At 42.4% G+C, this 19,309-nt stretch overlaps 1 protein-coding gene across 2 annotated transcripts in view; it reads left to right on the forward strand.

Moving 5' to 3' along the window:
- The window catches only part of ZNF277 (zinc finger protein 277), a 41,135-nt gene extending 26,239 nt beyond the window's left edge, over nt 1–14,896 (forward strand). For both annotated transcript variants that reach the window (XM_083699367.1, XM_083699366.1), the window contains 6 exons: nt 1,717–1,849; nt 6,204–6,271; nt 8,250–8,346; nt 9,749–9,791; nt 10,446–10,620; nt 11,876–14,896. In XM_083699367.1, coding sequence (XP_083555493.1) covers nt 1,717–1,849; nt 6,204–6,271; nt 8,250–8,346; nt 9,749–9,791; nt 10,446–10,620; nt 11,876–12,068 — 709 coding nt within the window. In that variant the 3' untranslated portion in view covers nt 12,069–14,896. The remainder of the gene's footprint in view (nt 1–1,716; nt 1,850–6,203; nt 6,272–8,249; nt 8,347–9,748; nt 9,792–10,445; nt 10,621–11,875) is intronic.
- Nucleotides 14,897–19,309: the final 4,413 nt, after the last annotated feature.

The raw sequence follows: 19,309 nt of genomic DNA on the forward strand, positions 1-19,309 counted from the left end.
TTGCAGTGGTTTATGCTTTGAATTTTTTTTTTGTTATTGCATAAATTTAGGTTTGTTTATTTATATATATATATATATATATATATATATATATATATATATATGCAGGTTTTGGTGTCCTCGGGTGTCTTCCCGTGTAAAAGTTGGGGTGTCTAGGCGACGTTTCGACGAGGTCTCACTCGTCATCTTCAGGCTGGTGCTTTCGGCTTCTTGTTACTGGAACAGAGCGGGATCTCAATGTTTGAGTTCCTATAAATACTGTAGAGGGGGTGTGGTGTCTAGCCTCCAATGTTCTGGGCAGAGAGGAAGTTCCCAGGCTAGTGTGCCTTTTCTTCTTTTGTTCCTTAATTACTTGAGAGATACCTTGAGTGATTTCTTGAGTGATATCCTGAGTACCACTTAGGTGGGTCAAGCCACAAAACCACAGCTCGCCCCTATACACGAAGCCAAGCCAAAGCACAACTAAGTGCAATACAGCCATCTTCTCAGGAAAACTCTTCACAAAGTTCAAGAGGTCAAGACACAAAGACTTTAGCAACTAATCCACACCTAATGACCCACCTAAGTGGTACTCAGGATATCACTCAAGAAATCACTCAAGGTATCTCTCAAGTAATTAAGGAACAAAAGAAGAAAAGGCACACTAGCCTGGGAACTTCCTCTCTGCCCAGAACATTGGAGGCTAGACACCACACCCCCTCTACAGTATTTATAGGAACTCAAACATTGAGATCCCGCTCTGTTCCAGTAACAAGAAGCCGAAAGCACCAGCCTGAAGATGACGAGTGAGACCTCGTCGAAACGTCGCCTAGACACCCCAACTTTTACACGGGAAGACACCCGAGGACACCAAAACCTGCATTCCTGTACCCGTGAAAATCTACGAAAGCAAATATATATATATATATATATATATATTATTTGCCTCCATGGCTGCAGAACTTGTTTATTCCAGTGTCAAATACTGTACAAGGGTACAATACAGAAAATTTATAAAAGTTATTGTAAACATGTAAAAAAAAAAAAGGCTCAGTAGTACCAATAAATCAGCAGTCGTATAAATTCTACAAGGCCAAACCACCAATAATTCCCAAAAAATGATTTAATTTTACATATTTACACTACATCAGTTGGCAGTGGTGGTTCCTTTAACACAAGGGATTAATGTTTTTTCTCTGGTGAGCCAATTCTTTATCTGCTCTCCCCCTCCAGGGACAAATTTTAAAAATGGGTGGGGTCACCTCCCTAACAATCAACTGACATTGGGCGATGTTTGTCTTCCCATTGTGCCTTCAAGTAATCATAGAATCACAGAATTGTTTTTAGAAGAGTCTTCTAATCCAACCCTCTGCAAGGCAGCTATTTTTTGTCTGAGGTGGGGCTCGAACCCTCGACTCTGAGATTGAGTCTCATGCTCTGCCAACTGAGCTATGTCAGCTCTTGCATGGTGCTCCAAGATTATGAAGCAGTTTGCATCGAAACAGCTGCTGAAACAGAGCGTTAACGCATGCCTTAAGCCTTCTAATTCCGCATATGCTCCTGAAAACCTCGAACTGCCTGAATCGGGGGGGGGGGGGGGCCTTTCTCTCTTTAAATTTATCTAACCGTGCTTTCTCAAAGTGAGCTGCTTTGAGTTACTTGAAGTAAGTGGCTGGTTCCTTACAGCAATGTCCCTAGCACCAGTTTGTAATTTTATTTATTTGTTTTTCATCTTAGCTTGCAGTGTTTGTACTGTGAAAAAACCTTTCGAGATAAGAACACGCTCAAGGATCACATGAGGAAGAAGCAGCATCGCAGAATCAATGCCAAAAACAGAGAATACGACAGATTTTATATCATTAATTATCTGGTAAGTTGATGTACAGTCATACCAGTGTGGTGTAGTGGTTAAGAGCGGTAGTCACGTAATCTGGGGAACCGGGTTCGCGTCTCCGCTCCTCCACATGCAGCTGCTGGGTGACCTTGGGCCAGTCACACTTCTTTGAAGTCTCTCAGCCCCACTCACCTCACAGAGTGTTTGTTGTGGGGGAGGAAGGGAAAGGAGATTGTTAGCCGCTTTGAGACTCCTGAAGGGGAGTGAAAGGCGGGATATCAAATCCAAACTCTTCTTCTTCTTCTTCTACCTTGGGTTACAGATGCTTCAGGTTGAACGTTTTCAGGTTGTACGCCGCACCGAACCCAGAAGTACTGAAATAGGCTACTTCTGGGTTTTGGCGCATGTGCAGAAGCACTCAATCACGCTATGCCGAATCGCGACCCACACGTGTGCAGACACGGCGCTGCGGGTTGCGAACGTGCCTCCCGCGCGGATCACGTTTGCAACCTGAGCGTCCCCCGTATATGCAACTCTTATCTGACTGACAGTGCAATCCTCTATGTGTCAACTCATTTTTTTAGTTCACTGGGACTTCCTGCCTAGTAAGAATGTCTGAAATTGCAGCCTGATTTGCAAGTTGTATGCATGATGCCATCAAACTGCATCAGCTTTAAGTCTCACCAGTTTTAAATCAATGGGATGCAAGTGCTTTGCCTGCTGGGGAGCTTGACAACGATACCAGGAAAGGTTTTAGAACAGATAATTAAACAGTCAGCCTGTGAGCACTTGAAAAAGGGTGCTATGATTACTAAAACCCAGCATGGGTTTCTCAAAAACAAGTCATACTAGACAAATATCTCTCTCTCTCTCTCTCTCTCTCTCTCTCTCTCTCTCTCTCTGATAGAGTTAAAAGCTTGGTGGATCAGGGAAGTGCTGCAGACATAGTATATCTTGATTTCTGTAAGGTTTTTGACCAAGTCTTTCATGATATTCTTTCGGAGAATCTGGTAAAATGTAGAGTGGATGAGGTAACTGTTGCTCTTGCTTGTTCTTTGGCCATGTTCTGCAAGACTAAGTGACAAAACTAGCATTTCATTGTGGTCAAGAAATGAAAATGCCTCTTTCAGCCAGGGTGAATGGGCATGTTTTTAACCAACCCCCCCCCCCCAAATGTTAATAATGCGGGGGAGACAGGTCAACACCAACAAGGCCTCCCCTACTGATCATAGGGCCCGGGATGGTGGATACTGAGGAATGCTTTTTAAGTTCTTTGGTCCCAAGGCATTGGAGGTGTTATACTGCAGTGCTAACATTCTGATATCCGGTATCTCACTGGCATTTCACTAAGGCTGAATTAGTTTCCCAGCCACTATTAAAGCTTTCCCTTTCTCTTTAACTGAATGTGGACTGACATAATTGAAATGACAGATGTGTAGCCTCTCTCGTTCATTATTGCACACCCTGAAGCATTTGGAGGTCATGAACCAGCTCTTCAAAACCATGTTTGATTTTTCTAAGAAGACAGAAATGTAATGCTATTGCCTTATAAGAGTGTTTTTATTGGGCAGTAAATATTATATAAAACTCAAGAGTTACTGTAATAGCAGTAATAATTTTTCTAGTATTGCCTGTGTACTAGAATTTCACTTAATGGGATTATTTGTGCCTTATGGCTAGGAGATCCTGTGTGCTAGTTACTCTAAAGTAGTTTTCTGTGTCACAGTTTATTGTTGTTATTGTTCATTAAATTTATATTTTGCCATTCATTGGAAGACCACAGGGCAATTTACAAATTTACAAGTTTAACTGGCCTGGCTTGCTTTAAGCCTGTCTGAGGGGCTATTCACAAAGTTTAGGTGTGTTTGCAATATGCCAGGACACAGGAGTAAGTCTGAGGCTTGTGTAACCCCACCAACCACATGGAATAAGAAGAAGTAAATGAGCATGGGGGAAGGAGGGGATGAGCATGGGGGAAGGAGGGGATTGCCTGACCCTTGGGGTCACCCTTCTGCCGTACTACATAAGTGCCTGTGTGCCTATGCAGATAATGAAATGGTCCTGTTAAAACAGTGGTACCTCGGGTTAAGAACTTAGGTCCGTTCTTAACCTGAAGCACCACTTTAGCTAATGGGGCCTCCCGCTGCCGCCGCACCGCCAGAGCACAATTTCTGTCCTCATCCTGAACCAAAGTTCTTAACCCGAGGTACTATTTCTGGGTTAGCAGCGTCTGTAACCTGAAGCGTATGTAACCGGAAGCATATGTAACCCGAGGTACCACTGTAAAGACTTTTAATTCCAGTAGTGGAGAGCAAGCCCAAGCCATTGGGCAGTTTGCTTCTGTAATTCTCCTGCAGTGAACTTGTTGAAAGAGGTAAAATTCCCCGTTGCTTCCAGTATAGCTGGAAATTACTTAAAACCTGATGTAGCCTAAAAGATCTAAAGCTTTTGTCTATTCTAAACTTGGGCTCACTTGATACCATTAGGTAAAAAGGTAAAAAAGGTAAAGGACCCCTGGATGGTTAAGTCCAGTCAAAGGCAACTATGGGGTTGCGGCGTTCATCTTGCTTTCAGGCCGGCGTTGTCCACAGACAGCTTTCCGGGTCATGTGGCCAGCATGACTAAACCGCTTCTGGTACAATGGAACACTGTGACTGAAGCCCGAGCGCACGGAAACGCCGTTTACCTTCCCGCCGCAGCGGTACCTATTCATCTACTTGCACTGGTGTGCTTTCGAACTGCTAGGTTGACAGGAGCTGGGACAGAGCAACAGAAGTTAACCCGTTGCAGGGATTTGAACCTCCGACCTTCTGATTGGCAAGCCCAATAGCTTAGTGGTTTAGACCACAGCACCACCCGCATCCCCACTTGATACCATTATACTGTAAGTGGTTAGGGAAGGGAACTCTTCCTCTACCACCCCCTTCCCACTCCTGTTTATTAGCTTTTCATTAAAAAGCTAGCTGCTCGACATCACCACTCAACATGGGAGGCTGCGTGGTACTATGGAGGGTGTGTGTGGTGAGAGGGGTGTTAATGTGAGGTATCAGTAGTTATCTCACTATCCTGGTAACGTTAATGAATCTTGCTGCTGCACTTGGAGAGTTTACCCTCGAGAGTAGCATCTCTGAATTAATTACAGGATCCAAATTCCCTAATCTGTACTGACATCTTGTTACAGGCTGTTCTAACAAATGTATGTCTGTGCGCCGTTTACCTGACACGCTGTAGCAGCTTTGATGGAGCTATGGGACTGGTCTTTTTTTGTTTGTGTGTGTGTTTTCATTTGCTATAAAATATTGCAATAGGGTCATTGTAGATTTGTAAGACTCCATTTTAATCTCTTGTCTCCATGACTTTTCTGTGTTATTATTTAATAAGGAACAAGGGTAGGACATGCCAACATACCTAGAAGTGGTAATAACTAACACTGTGTCTGAAGGACCAACAATGTTGTGTGAATAAGGCGAAAGCCCTTTAAAATAAAATGCCACTTGGCTACTCCTGATCTAAGCATCTAGCTAATAATACACTTAGCATTTGAGTAGCTAAATGGTGCTTTACTATTATTTTAAACATTTTCCCTTACTCCTCAGTGTTGTAGCTCCTTCAAACATAATGGCCCTTCTGTCTTCCCCACCCCCAGGAAAAAAAAATGCATTGCCAGAAAAGGATATAAAATAAAAGTGGATTGTATCTGTGGCAGTCCAACTTACCCAGGATCACATCTTGACAAAGAGTCAGAATTTTAACATAACCCAGCCCAATATTAGATTTCGTGTCCTAGAAATCTTCATGATATATATTTTTTGAGTTAAATATTTATTGTATTTATTTATTACCCGATATATAGACTACCCCTTGAGGGTATATTTACACAAAATATAACAATTTAAAAAACAAAATAAACATAACTTATACTCCAAACCAGCCAGTTTAGGCTTTTGTGGCAGGCTAACAATAAAAATAAATAAATACATACAGTACATTTTCCCACAGTAAAACAACAGTATCTTAACTCTAACAAGCTATTACAAGGAGGCAAATGCTTTACTGGAAATGTAAAAATGTAAGACATGTAGGTGAAAACTTATTCTGACTGGTTTTGGGAACTGACTATTTTTAAGGAGAGGAGTGGTGTGATGATCTGTATATTTTAACAGGTCTCGTATACATATAGATACATACATATATACATATTAGTTCTATTAATGTTTGTTTTTTAATTATTGCTTTTCTGTGTTTTAAGCTGTTTTTATTTTAGCTGTAAATGACCTTGAGTGGCCTCATTTTGAATTATTTACATCCACTGACTCAGACTTGGAGCATTGACTGTTGCTGAAGTATCATGGATTCATGTTTGCTCTGTGCGTTTTTCTTTCGCCTCCAGGAATTTGGCAAGACCTGGGAAGAGGTTCAGTCCGAAGATGACAGAGAATTGTTGGACAACCAGGAAGAGTAAGGGTTGTATTTAAAGTTTAGAGTGGTGGGAAATCTGTTCTGCGGGCTTGGGAACATTATGTTGTAAAAAAAAGGGGCATTCAGGGACAATGTCGGTATGGCCGAGAATGTTGATGAATAGGATTTCCAACTTTTTTTTAGTGTTTTATGGCAACCACGAGGAGCTGCAGAGCCATAGAAGATACAGTTCAACATGCTATGTATTCCCAAATTAATAATAATAAATTTGCATTTTAATGTATGTCATTTCCAGTTAGGGCATAGCAATAAACTGTATGGACTACTCTTCTAAAGAAGCAGAGCCCACCATATTTCCCCAATTCTCTCATAACCCCCATGAGAGTCAGAAAACAAAGCAAGGGGGCAAGTGCCCTAGGGGAGATAGCACAGAAAAGCTAGGCCCCAGTACACTACAAAATTTTGCAGCCGTTTTTTATTCCTTCATTTAAAGTTCTCAGAAATTTAGGGTTAGGGGTTGGAGAGGAAATGGGGGTTAAGAGGAGGCGAAACTGAACTGGTGGGAATAAAAAACAATTCCTTTTCTAGCTGTTATTTCGGAGCATGGCCACTAGCTAATGGTTTTGATTACCATAGAGATGGCATTGTCCAACTGCACACTGGAAGCAAACCACCATCTGTGGAAATGAAGTATTGCTTTACCTTGCATTTACCTTGCACCCATACCCTTGCACCAATACAATGAAGTATTGCTTTAGCTTGCATCCATACCCTTCTGCAGTACAGTGGTACCTCGGGTTACATATGCTTCAGGATACAGATTCTGCTAACCCAGAAATATTACCTCAGATTAAGAACTTTGCTTCAGGATGAGAACAGAAATTGTGCTGTGGAGTGCAGCGGCAGCGGGAGGCCCCATTAGCTAGAGTGGTGCTTCAGGTTAAGACCAGTTTCAGGTTAAGAACGGACCTCCGGCACGAATTAAGTACTTAACCCGAGGTACCACTGTAAACAGTGATTTGCCTTATCAAATAATAAGCGTTAGTCATGTCTGCATAACCAGGAGAAAGAATGCTGCCTGTTCTTGTTAGATTTATAGAAGAGATGCCCGGCCCCAGATTAGCAAGCGGGGCCATGGCAGCCTGATGTGAAAGGACTATGGAATTCCGTACCTTGGGTAATGGTACGACCTTGCAGATGGTAAGACCTACTGCAAAGGACATTTCATTTAGTTCAAAGGGTTGATTTCTGCCAGTATTGCATGCATTCTTATAGCTAGCCTATGCTATCACTCCTCGTTAGAGCAGACTCAGATGCTGAGTGCCGAAAGCTATGTAGCCAAGGGCCAGTGAGAAACAGAGAGCCCCAAGGTTTGTACAAATTCAAACAATGTTTACATGAAAAAACCATGAAAAGCTAAAAAGAACCATCAAAACTCATCCAGTGAGGACTGAGTATGCTTAGTGACTATGGAATGCTCAAGAGTCCTGGGGTGAAAATGGCGGTGGGGGAATGGAATACCATGGCTGCCTTGCAGGTGGTGAAGACTCTTGTGAAATAGGTTTCTGTCCCGTTTCAACTCCGTTCCGGTTTCTACAGAAAGGGGCATTACAGTGGTACCTCGGGTTAAGTACTTAATTCGTTCCGGAGGTCCGTTCTTAACCTGAAACTGTTCTTAACCTGAAGCACCACTTTAGCTAATGGGGCCTTCCGCCGCGCCGCTGGAGCACGATTTCTGTTCTCATCCTGAAGCAAAGTTCTTAACCCGAAGTACTATTTCTGGGTTAGCAGAGTCTGTAACCTGAAGCGTATGTCACCTGAAGCGTATGTAACCCGAGGTACCACTGTACTTTGCATTGACATAACTGTATGACAGTCTGTGAAGTTGATTCCCGTTTACTTTCATGTTGGATAAGTGGAAGCAGAATGGGGTCCCATGTCTGTAGCATCTCCATATCTTTCAGGAACCTTTGCAAATCACCAACTTCAACTGGCTTTTTCACTGCTTTTTTTGCAGAGACTGGTCCGGCTGGGAAGAACATCCGGTTTGTGCAGTGTGCCTTTTCTGCGAAAAGCAAGCTGACACTACAGAAAAGCTCTATGCTCACATGGAGGTAAGAGGCTTGTTCCACTTTCTGTATTAGATCTTGCTTTGGAAAAGGGGGAGGATATATTTTGATAGTGTTCAGGTGCCCTGTTCTAGTCCAAAACCCCCCAATGTTTTATGTCATTGTTCCACAACATGGTGCCCTCCAGATACTTTGGACTACAACTTCCATGATTCCTTAACATCCTCTATGCCCACCAGAGCTGGTGGGAGTTACAGTCCAAAATATCTGAAGACCACCATATTGGGGAAGGCTGCTCTGTACTTTATTAGTTTCAGCAGAGAGAATGTTTTGGCCACCTTTTAGCAGAGTTTAAAACTTTACATTTATAATAAGGAAAGATTAGAATCATCATCATCATACTGATTCGAGTCTTCTTGTACTCATGCTATGTTATTATTGGCAGGTGTAGTAAATAAATAAAAAGATTTTAATGCAGCTGGGACTGGGTACAATTTGTCCAGGCTTCTCTGACGAAACACAAAATAGAGAAGAAAATGAGAAACAACCCAGCGGGGACTGAAGAAGCTCAATGGGCACAGAATACTGGCTGGCTGGCGGGGTGGGTGGGTGTGGCTTAGAGTCACTTGTACCCTGAACAGAAGCATGGCACACTGCAGCATTTTGTTGCAGGGCCCCACTTGTAAAGGTTAGCATTTCAGTAATCCACTTAAGAGACTTATATCCTACATAAGGTAAAGGTAAAGGGACCCCTGACCATTAGGTCCAGTGATTGCTGACTCTGGGGTTGCGGCGCTCATCTCGCTTTATTGGCCAAGGGAGCCGGCATACAGCTTGCAGGTCATGTGGCCAGCATGACTAAGTCGCTTCTGGTGAACCAGAGCGGCTCACGGAAACACTGTTTACCTTCCCGCCTGAGTGGTACCTTCTTATCTACTTGCACTTTGATGTGCTTTCGAACTGCTAGGTTGGCAGGAGCAGGGACTGAGCAATGGGAGCTCACCCTGTCACGGAGATTCGAACCGCTGACCTTCTGATCTGCAAGCCCTAGGCTCAGTGGTTTAACCCACAGTGCCACCCGTGTCCCATATCCTACTTAGGTCTCTCTTAATAGGTCTATCTTAATAGAATATTCACGCTGAGTACTGAAAGCCTGAGTTTCAATCCCTGGTGTTCACAGTTAATAAATTCCACGGAGCAAGTTTGGCAAATACCATGCAGAGTAAAATAGCCCTCTGCTAGGTGGAACGGTAGTTTGATTTCCTGTGATGCTGTTTGTCACATCCTAACAATAGTAGCGTGAAGAATTTTCAGCAATCATACAGCAGTAGTCTGTAGCCTGTAATCACAGCATACTTGCTAAGGTTATAAACTTCAGGTATTTTCAATTTGAAAAATTCTTAATTATTCACAATTAGAAGCCCTTTTTGCTCTTCCCAAATTCCAGGAGGCTCATGGATTCGACCTGGTAAACATTAAGGCTGAGCATGGTGAGTAAAAAGCATATACTGTATCGGCGACCTCTACCGCTGCTAGAAATGTGTCTTCTTAGAAGTGCAGGACCAGAAGTCAACCTATGTCACTCCCAAATGTTTCAGTTTTGGCAGTTCTGACCTTTTCTGAATGTAAAAGGGTAGCATGAGATACATATAGTGGTTCTCAATAAATCACTGTAGTAAGCAGATTGAAGACAGTATGTATTGTTCTTGTTCTGTTAGTGCAAGGATTTACTCTTGTGCAACAAAGCAGCCTGTGCTTCCTCTCACATGTGCTTCCTCCCCAAATCAGCTCTGGGGAATTGGGGGAAACGGCAGAAAAGATTTAGATACCTCCTTCCCTGTTCCATCTCAAGACTGCAACTAGACACATACTCCATGGGTTGAACATAAGCCAAAAAAAATGCTTTCTCTTTGCTCCCACTAACCCCCTCAATATTCTGTTTACCACCTAGCCCGATGAAGACTTCTTAAGAACTCAAAAGCTCGTTAGCTATTTTGTGATATATTGGTTGGCTTAAGAAAAGTATTATCCTAATTTGGATTTATTTTATTTTTTAATGGGTCAAAATGGTTGCCTTCACTGCTTGTGTCTTCCAGTCCCCCTTTCCCTCTGCACCTTAAAAAAACACGTTTTCTCTCTGCTAGGTTTGAATTTCTATCAGCAAGTGAAATTGTTGAACTTCATCAGAAGAGAGGTCCATCAGTGTCGATGCTACAGTTGCCAGGAGAAATTTCAATCAAAAAGGGAGTTGGTAAATCATATGGAAGAGACCAGACATATAACACTTCTGCCAGCCAGATCCATATGGGATCAGCCACAGTAAGAGTGTTTTTGTTTTTCTCCAGCGTTGTGCTCAGTGCATGATAGTAACCTGGTTTGCACGGCACAGTAAGCCGTGTGTCCATGTGAATGTGCAGCCCTCCCCCACCAGAAAGGAACTTACAGTCACTTTGCTGCACCCCAGATCTTTTTTACTGCCCTGAGAAAAATAAGCTTTGGCTTAGTAGTGTGTCCTTTGAACCCAGACTTGTGGTTAAGTTCTCACTAACCATGATCTGTAGCCAAGAGCGAACTTTGGCTACAGGTTGTAATTAGTGAAGCTTAACGATAAACACATTAAGCCAAACCTTGGCTAAGCTCAACCCATCAGTAAAAAGTACTGGGGAGAAGAGCAAAGTATCTGGCAGCTCCTCTCCTGGAGCCTGCAAAGTCTCAGTAAATCATAGTTTGACATACTGTTTCATGAGAACCAGCTTAGTGTCTTGTAAATGAGACATGGATTCCGCATTCTCTGCCCTTGCTGTACCATATGGGCCTGCTTTGTCTTTTCTGAAGACTTAATAAGTTTTATGTGTAGTATCTGATAGCCACATACCTTAAGAGTAAAAGGGCGATAGAACAGACTGCAATGTCCGCTTTGCTTGGGTATTACCCAAGTGATATAATACAAGGAATGCAATATGCCCGTTTGTGAGTGCATGACTTTTACCAGGTTATGGATAAAGTTAGAAAGTGAGCTGTCCTCGACCACAAATTTACATTTTCACTTTGGCTGTGAGTAATGGACCCAACTCCTGACCTGCACCCAGAACTCAGTGCAGTGAGTTGGATGGAACCAGGTCATTACTCCAAGCGGAATAAATCAAATACAGGGTGGATGCTTAGAAATAATTTACAGTATTATTACCTTGAACAGACCATAAACTCCTGCTAAGATTTCTAATAACTAAATGTGTTGATTTATGTGGAAGAAAACATACTGTGCATATATGCTTGCCCATCCAAATATTGGGGCTGCTTTCCCAGTAGTGTGGGGAGCAGTATTAGGAAATGTGTTGAAATATTGCATTCATGTGGGAGGTCTCAAATTGTCTCTCTTTCCCATGTGATTGGCACCCACCTACAGGGTTGTAATATTCATATGCATACCCCACACTAGGCTTTGTCAGCCGGGATATGCAAACAGTAAGGTAATGCCATGTGGAAGCAGGACCAATGTTGCCAGTTAAAAGCATGTTTGTAAAGGGGACTTTCAGTGACAAGGTATGACGTTGTTCTTCCCTGTTCTTTCCAGGTATTATTTTCCTACCTATGAAAACGATACCCTTCTCTGTACGCTCTCGGACAGCGAGGATGAATTGACAGCTGGGAAACAGAAAGAGGATGTGCCTGTCATCAGCGAGGATATTTCTAACATAGAGGCTCTGAAACGGACGAGTGTGTTAAATCAACTTCTTTGTGAGGATATAAATAATGGAGAACCTTGATAATTAAGTGAAGCATCTTTCTGAATACGCAGTTTCCTCGCAAAGCAAAAGGTGATTTGGTAACTTTGACAGGCTGCAATAGACCCACTCTGAGAGAGAAGCTCAAAAAATAAATTAGAAACTAATCCTATGTTCTTATTTTAGCCTGACCCCCTTCTTTGGTAATTCTTCACAGAACTCTAGCCCAATGGTTGCCATCAATTTGATTTTAACTGATTTTATAATGAATTGATTTTAGAATGCTGTATTATTTTACTGTTTTTAGCCGCTGTGAGCCTGGCTTCGGCTGGGGAGCACGGGATATAAATAAATTATTATTATTACTACAAGACAATGCACATTTACTGAGTTGATCTGCATTCAGTTAGGCTTGCTTTTGAGAAACCGTTTAGGATTACAGCTATAGCACTAGATGCAGAATTAGTTTAGCTGTTAGAAACATGCTGTCATGTTTATTGGTATAGATGCTTTTTCAACGGAACATCTCCAATCAAGCAACTTTTATGCCTGCTGTTTTACAGCTGTAAACAGGAGACAGCCTAGCCCCTTATGTATACTATGTCGTGATGTTTAGAGTCTGATTAGCAGAACAGGATTTCAGCTTCCTCCATTCAGATAAAATCTCTTGTTTAAAGCAAATACAGGAGATAATAGAGTGAAATATTCATGTTGAGGCTAATTTCTACTCTGGGCCTGGTCATATGTTACACAGTGGTATGCGAACTGCTTCCTTGTCACTTCTTCCCTTGCTGCTAACTTGGACACAGCGCCATTTAGGAAAGGCCAGTAATGCGGTAACACGAATCTGATCTTAGCCGTGGACATGCATAGGCTTGTTGTAACAATGAGAGGAGAACTTGATCTGGACCGGTGAGAGGCCGGAGTGGAAGGAAGCTGAAAGATCCCTGGGGAGAGTTCCAAGTCAAGGGGGATGGAGGTGGAAAAGGGTGGCTGGGTGGAGGTTAGAATTGAAAAGAAAAGATTTGGAGAAAATAAGCAAGGAAGGAGGCAAAGGTGGCCAGAGACCAGATGTAAAGAGAATAATTCACCAACAGTAATTTAAGAAACATTAAGAACATGAGCTAGCCCTCTTAACGCATGTTCTGCCTCCACTGTCGGAGGCAGCGCACTTCTGAATACGAGTTGCTGGAATTTGCAGGAGGGGAGAGTGGTTTTGCACTCTAGTGCCGCCTGCGTACCTTCCATAGGTATATGGTTGGCTGTTATGAGAACAGGATGCTAACTATTGGCTTGATCCAGCAGATTTTTCTTAGGTTTTTATGTAGCTACATTGAAGGTCACCAAACTGAAGAGGGAGACAATATTTGTTACAGAAGTGGGAGCAGAGTGAGTTTGGCATTTCGGAATTGTTACAGTTCTGCTTAGGGTAAATAACACTGTTGACCAAGCAGCTTTAGACACCAGCCAAGTGGACCTGCAACTTTAGATAGCAGCCAAGTGGACCTCATCCAATTCCCTAGATTTGCCACAACTTCTTCGTCTTATTGGCAAAGGTTTCCATGTTTGGGTAAAATGTATATGCCACCTAGCTTTAGTCCGCAAGGCTTCAAATTCCCTGCTTTGTTTATTCTTAAATACCATTTTTCCATTCCTGCTAGGAAGGTCAATAGCCACCTAGCCAGATTTGGCAAGGAGAGAATGGTTTGTGTAAATTCAGCCAGTGATTTCATGACTGGAGTGTGATTAGGACTAGACATGTGTATGACTCACACTTTCACCTGGTGCAGAGGAGCGGCTAAGTCTTGCTCAATTCTTCTTGGCTCCAACACTTGGCTCAATAGTTCAGGGTTAGACCACATGCTTTGTGTGCAGAAAGTTCAATCTTTGGTATCTCTTGTTAAAAGGATTAGGTAACAGGAAAGATACGTAAGTTCAAACACAGAGCACCACTTCTGTTCATAGCAGACAGTACACAGGAATTAGCCACAGTATTCCTATGGATACTGTGCTGTTGCCCCTCCCCTCTCTCTGTCACATCTTGTGCTCCAGAGTTTATGAATTTTAAGAAGACAGGTTGGAGTGTTAGTGAGAGGCTCATGGGGTGTTCTAGATCTGTAAAATTCTTATTTAATTAAAAAATATGGTAAAAATAAAAATTGGATCAGAATTTTTCCTTGAGTCTAGCAACATACCCAAATACTCAGGTTTCCAGCAGGGGAGATGCTTCTCTGCTGCCTAAGGTGCGATGGGCGAAGACATAGAATAGGGCCTTTTCAGTGGTAGCTCCAGGCTTTAGACTTCTCTGCAGAGTTCCCTTTCTGTTGTTCTTTTTCTTGAGAAGCCATGCCAAGATATTTGATGCTTTGATATGATTTTGAACTGGGCAAAAATAGAATGCTTCTGGTTTCCTGTATTCTTGTGGCGTTCATATTACTGCTTAGCTGTATATTTGTTTTTAGTTGGGTGTTGGGTTGATGTGTTATTTTGCTGGTATTACACTTGTTTCAGGGTCTTACTGTGCCAAACCAATAGCTAAAAATACAAGATGGATAAGCACACAGGTAAACCTCTGTAACAAACTGTATCTTAGAAATATGCAAGACAAAAGCTTAAGCAGATTAATTTATAGCTCCCCCATGTTGCATGTCCACAGCTAAGGAAACATACCAGGGTTTTTGTTTTGTTTTTGTTGGGGGGGGTTAGGAGGGATTCTCTGGAACACAGATAACATCCAAAATGAATGGATGGTGAATGCATTTTGCAGCAAGAGATGGTTTTATATACTGTACGGCAGGAAAGGAGGAAGCCAACTTCAGAGAAAAGCGAAGACTTCAAAGAAAAGAACAATACTTTTTTAAAAAAAAACACCAACTCTTCGGTGCTATCTATACTCAAGGGGATGGGATCAAAGCTCAGTGGCAGCAGAGCACATCCTTTGCATGCAGAACTTCCATGCTCAGCCCCTGACATCTCCAGGGTTCTTTTTTTAATACTTTTAAAACAGCAGATAGCAGGTTTCGGAAAGATCTGAACCTGAAACCCTGGAGAGCTGTTGCCAGTCAAAGTAGACAGCTCCGTGCAAAATGGACAAGTAGGCTGACCCTAGTATAAGGTAGCTTTCTTAGGTTCCAGTGAAATTGCAAATAATGGTCTGTGACTGAGCTTCAGTGTTTTCATTCTCCGCTATCTTGTGTTTCATGGAATCATAGAATTGTAGAGTGGAAGGGACCCTGAGGGCCATCTAGTCCACCCCCTGCAATGCAGGAATCTCAACTAAAGCATCCAAGACAGATGGCCATCCAACCTCTGCCCAAAAAAACCTCCAAGGAAGGGAAGCCCACCATCTCCCATGGGAGACAAGCACTGGGTTTTTTCTTTTCTATGCATGTGGAGTGCATTGTCGTAACTCAAGGTGCAGACTTCTTTCCTCCTCCAGTCCATGAAATTATTTCTAGATGGTTATTCTTCTGTTTTATCTGCCAGGCATAAGATTAGTATTCTTTACAATACTGCAACTTGGAAATGTGTAGTTGCTCTCATGCCATGTGAAAGAGGAGGACTGGTGGTTGCATTGCCTTTAGTGCATGAGGGAGTCCACAAACACCAAATTTTGGGAAATCTGCAAAGTGATATTCTGCTACAGTTCTATCATTGAGTGGTTACAAAATCCCACCATGAAGCAGGCAAGGGGAGAGAGGCTTTTTGATCAGGTAAGTCAATAAACAGAAGCTTGATGGAGGTAGAAGCAGGAGCTAGGAGCTAGGAAGTTACCAGTAACTTCAGTCCAATGCTGGAGGGGAAGATTTGCCTTTATTACAGGCTGAGTGGGTTCTGGTTACTCAGCCCTCTCTGCCTTTGCTAGGAGCTGCTGTCTGTTAGGTGGTGACCAAGCACAGTGGCCAAAAACTGCCACTTGAATAATGCTATCATCATCATGTGCTATCTGTTCCTGTGCTCCACTTTTGAGTCTGATTTTTTTTTAATTGTGGAAATGTTTTTTGTTAATAGGTGGCCACCCTAGTAGTAAGTTGCTGTAAGAATGTTTGGGTGCTCTAAAGTGGGGTATAAGTACTATAAATGAATAAATAGTTCTTAACACGGCAGCAGCAAGTAATGATATAATCATTCTGTGAGGATGCTGGAAGTAGTCAAGCCAAAGGTGACTTTGCCATCTGGTTTTCAAGAAAGCTGTTTGTACATGAAAGGACTTAGATATTAGTTTAATATCAAGCTTAAACTTGAGGATTGGAAAGCTACAGCATGTTCCCACCCCCGTTGCCTTGGGATGGAATCTCATGTTTGGGCAAGAACCAGGTTGCCTAGGCAGAGCTGACAAATCCATTCCTTGGACATACTGGAAAATGGTATTTTATGTACTTATGGATACTAATCTAGTAACCTGCTGGAGGGAGAAAAAAACTAGAATAATACAGTGAAAAACTTAGAGAGTTTTGGGAGAAAAATGCACCATGAAATAAATGAATGCAATAAAATTCAGTGACAATTGAAAGAGCAGACATGTTACTTGTTGCATTGCTGCCATGCTACAGCCACATTGTGATTTTGGAGGGTTCTAAAATCAAAACTGCCCTTTTGACCATTGGCATCTTCCGATCAATCCACCTGAGCCCACCCATCTTCACATGTAGGGGAAGTTCCTAACTCAACAAGGGTATTATTATTATTATTATTATTATTATTATTATTATTATTATTATTATGTTTATATACCGTCCTATACCTGGAGGTCTCGGGGCAGTTCACAGAAAAGATCACAAGATATATAATCAGAATAAAAACAACCCAATAACACCAAAAAAAAAAGCGCCACATTTTAGAAAGGTATAGGATGTCAAGCAGATCAACCTGGTTAAAAGGGAACATTTTTGCCTGGTGCCTAAAGGTGTATAATGAAGGTGCCATACGAACTTCCCTGGGGAGAGAATTCCACAGGTGGGGAGCCACTGCAGAGAAGGCCCATTCTTGTATTGCCACCCCCTGGACCTCTCGAGGAGGAGGCACACGAAGGAGGGCCTCAGAAGATGATCTCAGGGTCCAGGTAGGTTCATACAGAAAGGGGCGGTCCTTGAGGTATTGCAGTCCTGAGCCCATCGGCTACCCTCAACTGGTTTAGGGAGCCAACCAAAGCTGTCCCCAGGGTGTGGCTGCTGTCACATGCTGACAGCTTCTAGGAGTCACAGGTGAGAGCTGAGTGCAGGGTGGGGACCAAAGGTAGACAAATTACCCCAGAAGGAGCACGATCAGAAGCCTATATAATTATGTCAGGGTGGCTTACCTGTAGGCTTCCAGATGTTGGACTGCAACTCCCATCAACCCCAATCAGAATGGCCAGGGGTCAGTTCCTCTTCCCTAGTTGAAATGATATGACTGATATAAAGAAGGTAGGAACATCATCACAAGGTATCACTGATGGTTATATGGAAAATGTCGACAAGCTCTCAAACCGTTTTTGTTTAACCATATAAATTACCATAGGGACAGTTTTGAGCACACAATTTATTTATTTTTTACTACACTGGGTTTGTTTTGCAAGGAAAAGAATTTGCAACCATGCTAACAGCTCTAAAGAATAAAGTAAAAGACCCCGACTTTGGTGGGATCGTTGACCTTTAAAGCAGGAAAGATGACACAAAAGCTTAAGGTGAGAATTCATATGCAGAGATGTGGTTGATATAAGCAGGCAGGTGTGAAAACAAGATATTAGTCATCTATGATCACCACAAATTGGAACAAGTTATCTTGACAAATCAACCATTGCTGAGTATCCTTGAGCAAAAGGAAACAAGAAGTATGAGACCTAGAAATCCAGAGCAACGAGACACACATGACTATCCATCTAGACTACAGTACATGGTTTCAACTGCCTTCATAGGGACTCTTTAAATACAATTACAATATTGTAATTGAAGATATTCTGCTGAAACATCAGTAGAGAAATTATTAAAGGCCACCCCAAGTGTGTCATACTGATGAAGGCATCTTGACATTTTGCTCTCCTTTAATTCTTAGAAGGTGTTCCCAAAATAATGGCAGAGGTCTAGAATTGTGCCAGACAGTTTTCCTCCATGAATTAGCAAATGGGCTGCCCCACATCACAACCTTGGCTTATTTTCCAGTTGAAGTTGGTTCATTATTTGCATCATAAAAACACATATTTAGGCAGCAGGGGATACCTGCTGCCTAAATAGGCCCATCTTCTCCCCCAAGGAGGAGACAGCATTGTTTTCTTGTGTGTTCATTTATCATTCTTTTTATACCATTTTACTTTTGAATAGTGGTACCTGAAGTTGAGCACAGTGGTTTGTGGTCTTGCTACTGCTGAGTAGGGAAGGATGCTGTTACTCCTTGGAGGGACCCAAAGATGTCACAAAGAAGGGATGAGGCAAGAGTGGAATAGGATGTTTGCAGGCTTTTTCAACGGTATTTCAAATACAGTGGTACCTCGGGTTAAGAACTTAATTCGTTCTGGAGGTCCGTTCTTAACCTGAAACTGTTCTTAACCTGAAGCACCATTTTAGCTAATGGGGCCTCCCACTGCTGCTGTGCCACCGGAGCACGATTTCTGTTCTCATCCTGAAGCAAAGTTCTTAACCCGAGGTACTATTTCTGGGTTAGCGGAGTCTGTAACCTGAAGCGTCTGTAAGCCGAGTTACCACTGTATACGTGATTTCACTTAAACACGTGATGCCTTGGAATGTAAACCCCACATAAATTGGGAGTTGCCTGTAGTTTGATGTGTTCATGACAAGCTCACTTGTGTGCAATAAAGAGAAAGCCGGGAGTGTGTGGAATTTTTTTTAAAAAAATGCGATCAGAATTATACAAAGCAAGGACCGTTACACAATTCGGTCAACCTGAACACTTCATTGTGATCATGGCATTTGTGATTTCTTGGTGCAACTTGCGACACACACACACACACACACCAGGAAAGCATTGGTTAATCCTTAATCTTGTCATGAAAATGCCTCTGGTTCCATCATTGTGGCTGTGCAGAGAACGGCTGACTTACGTCTGCCTGTGCAGATATGTGTACAATAGTGGCCTGAGGCAGCTGGCTCATGACAAATTGATGGCAACTTCCACAAACCCAGTGAGTAATTACTGAGCAGTTATAAAGAAATTGTAGCGCAACTGCCTGTCACCTAGTCGTTATTTCCTGATTAATGAACTTCAGGCAACCTTTGGGGGATGTTCACATTTGTTCCTCTTTAAAAATGGTTGTTGGCACCTGTGACAAGTAACAGAAAATTACCTAG

The sequence above is a fragment of the Podarcis gaigeae genome, assembly GCF_964106915.1.
Source record: "Podarcis gaigeae genome assembly, chromosome: 10".
Taxonomy (NCBI): Eukaryota; Metazoa; Chordata; class Lepidosauria; order Squamata; family Lacertidae; genus Podarcis; species Podarcis gaigeae.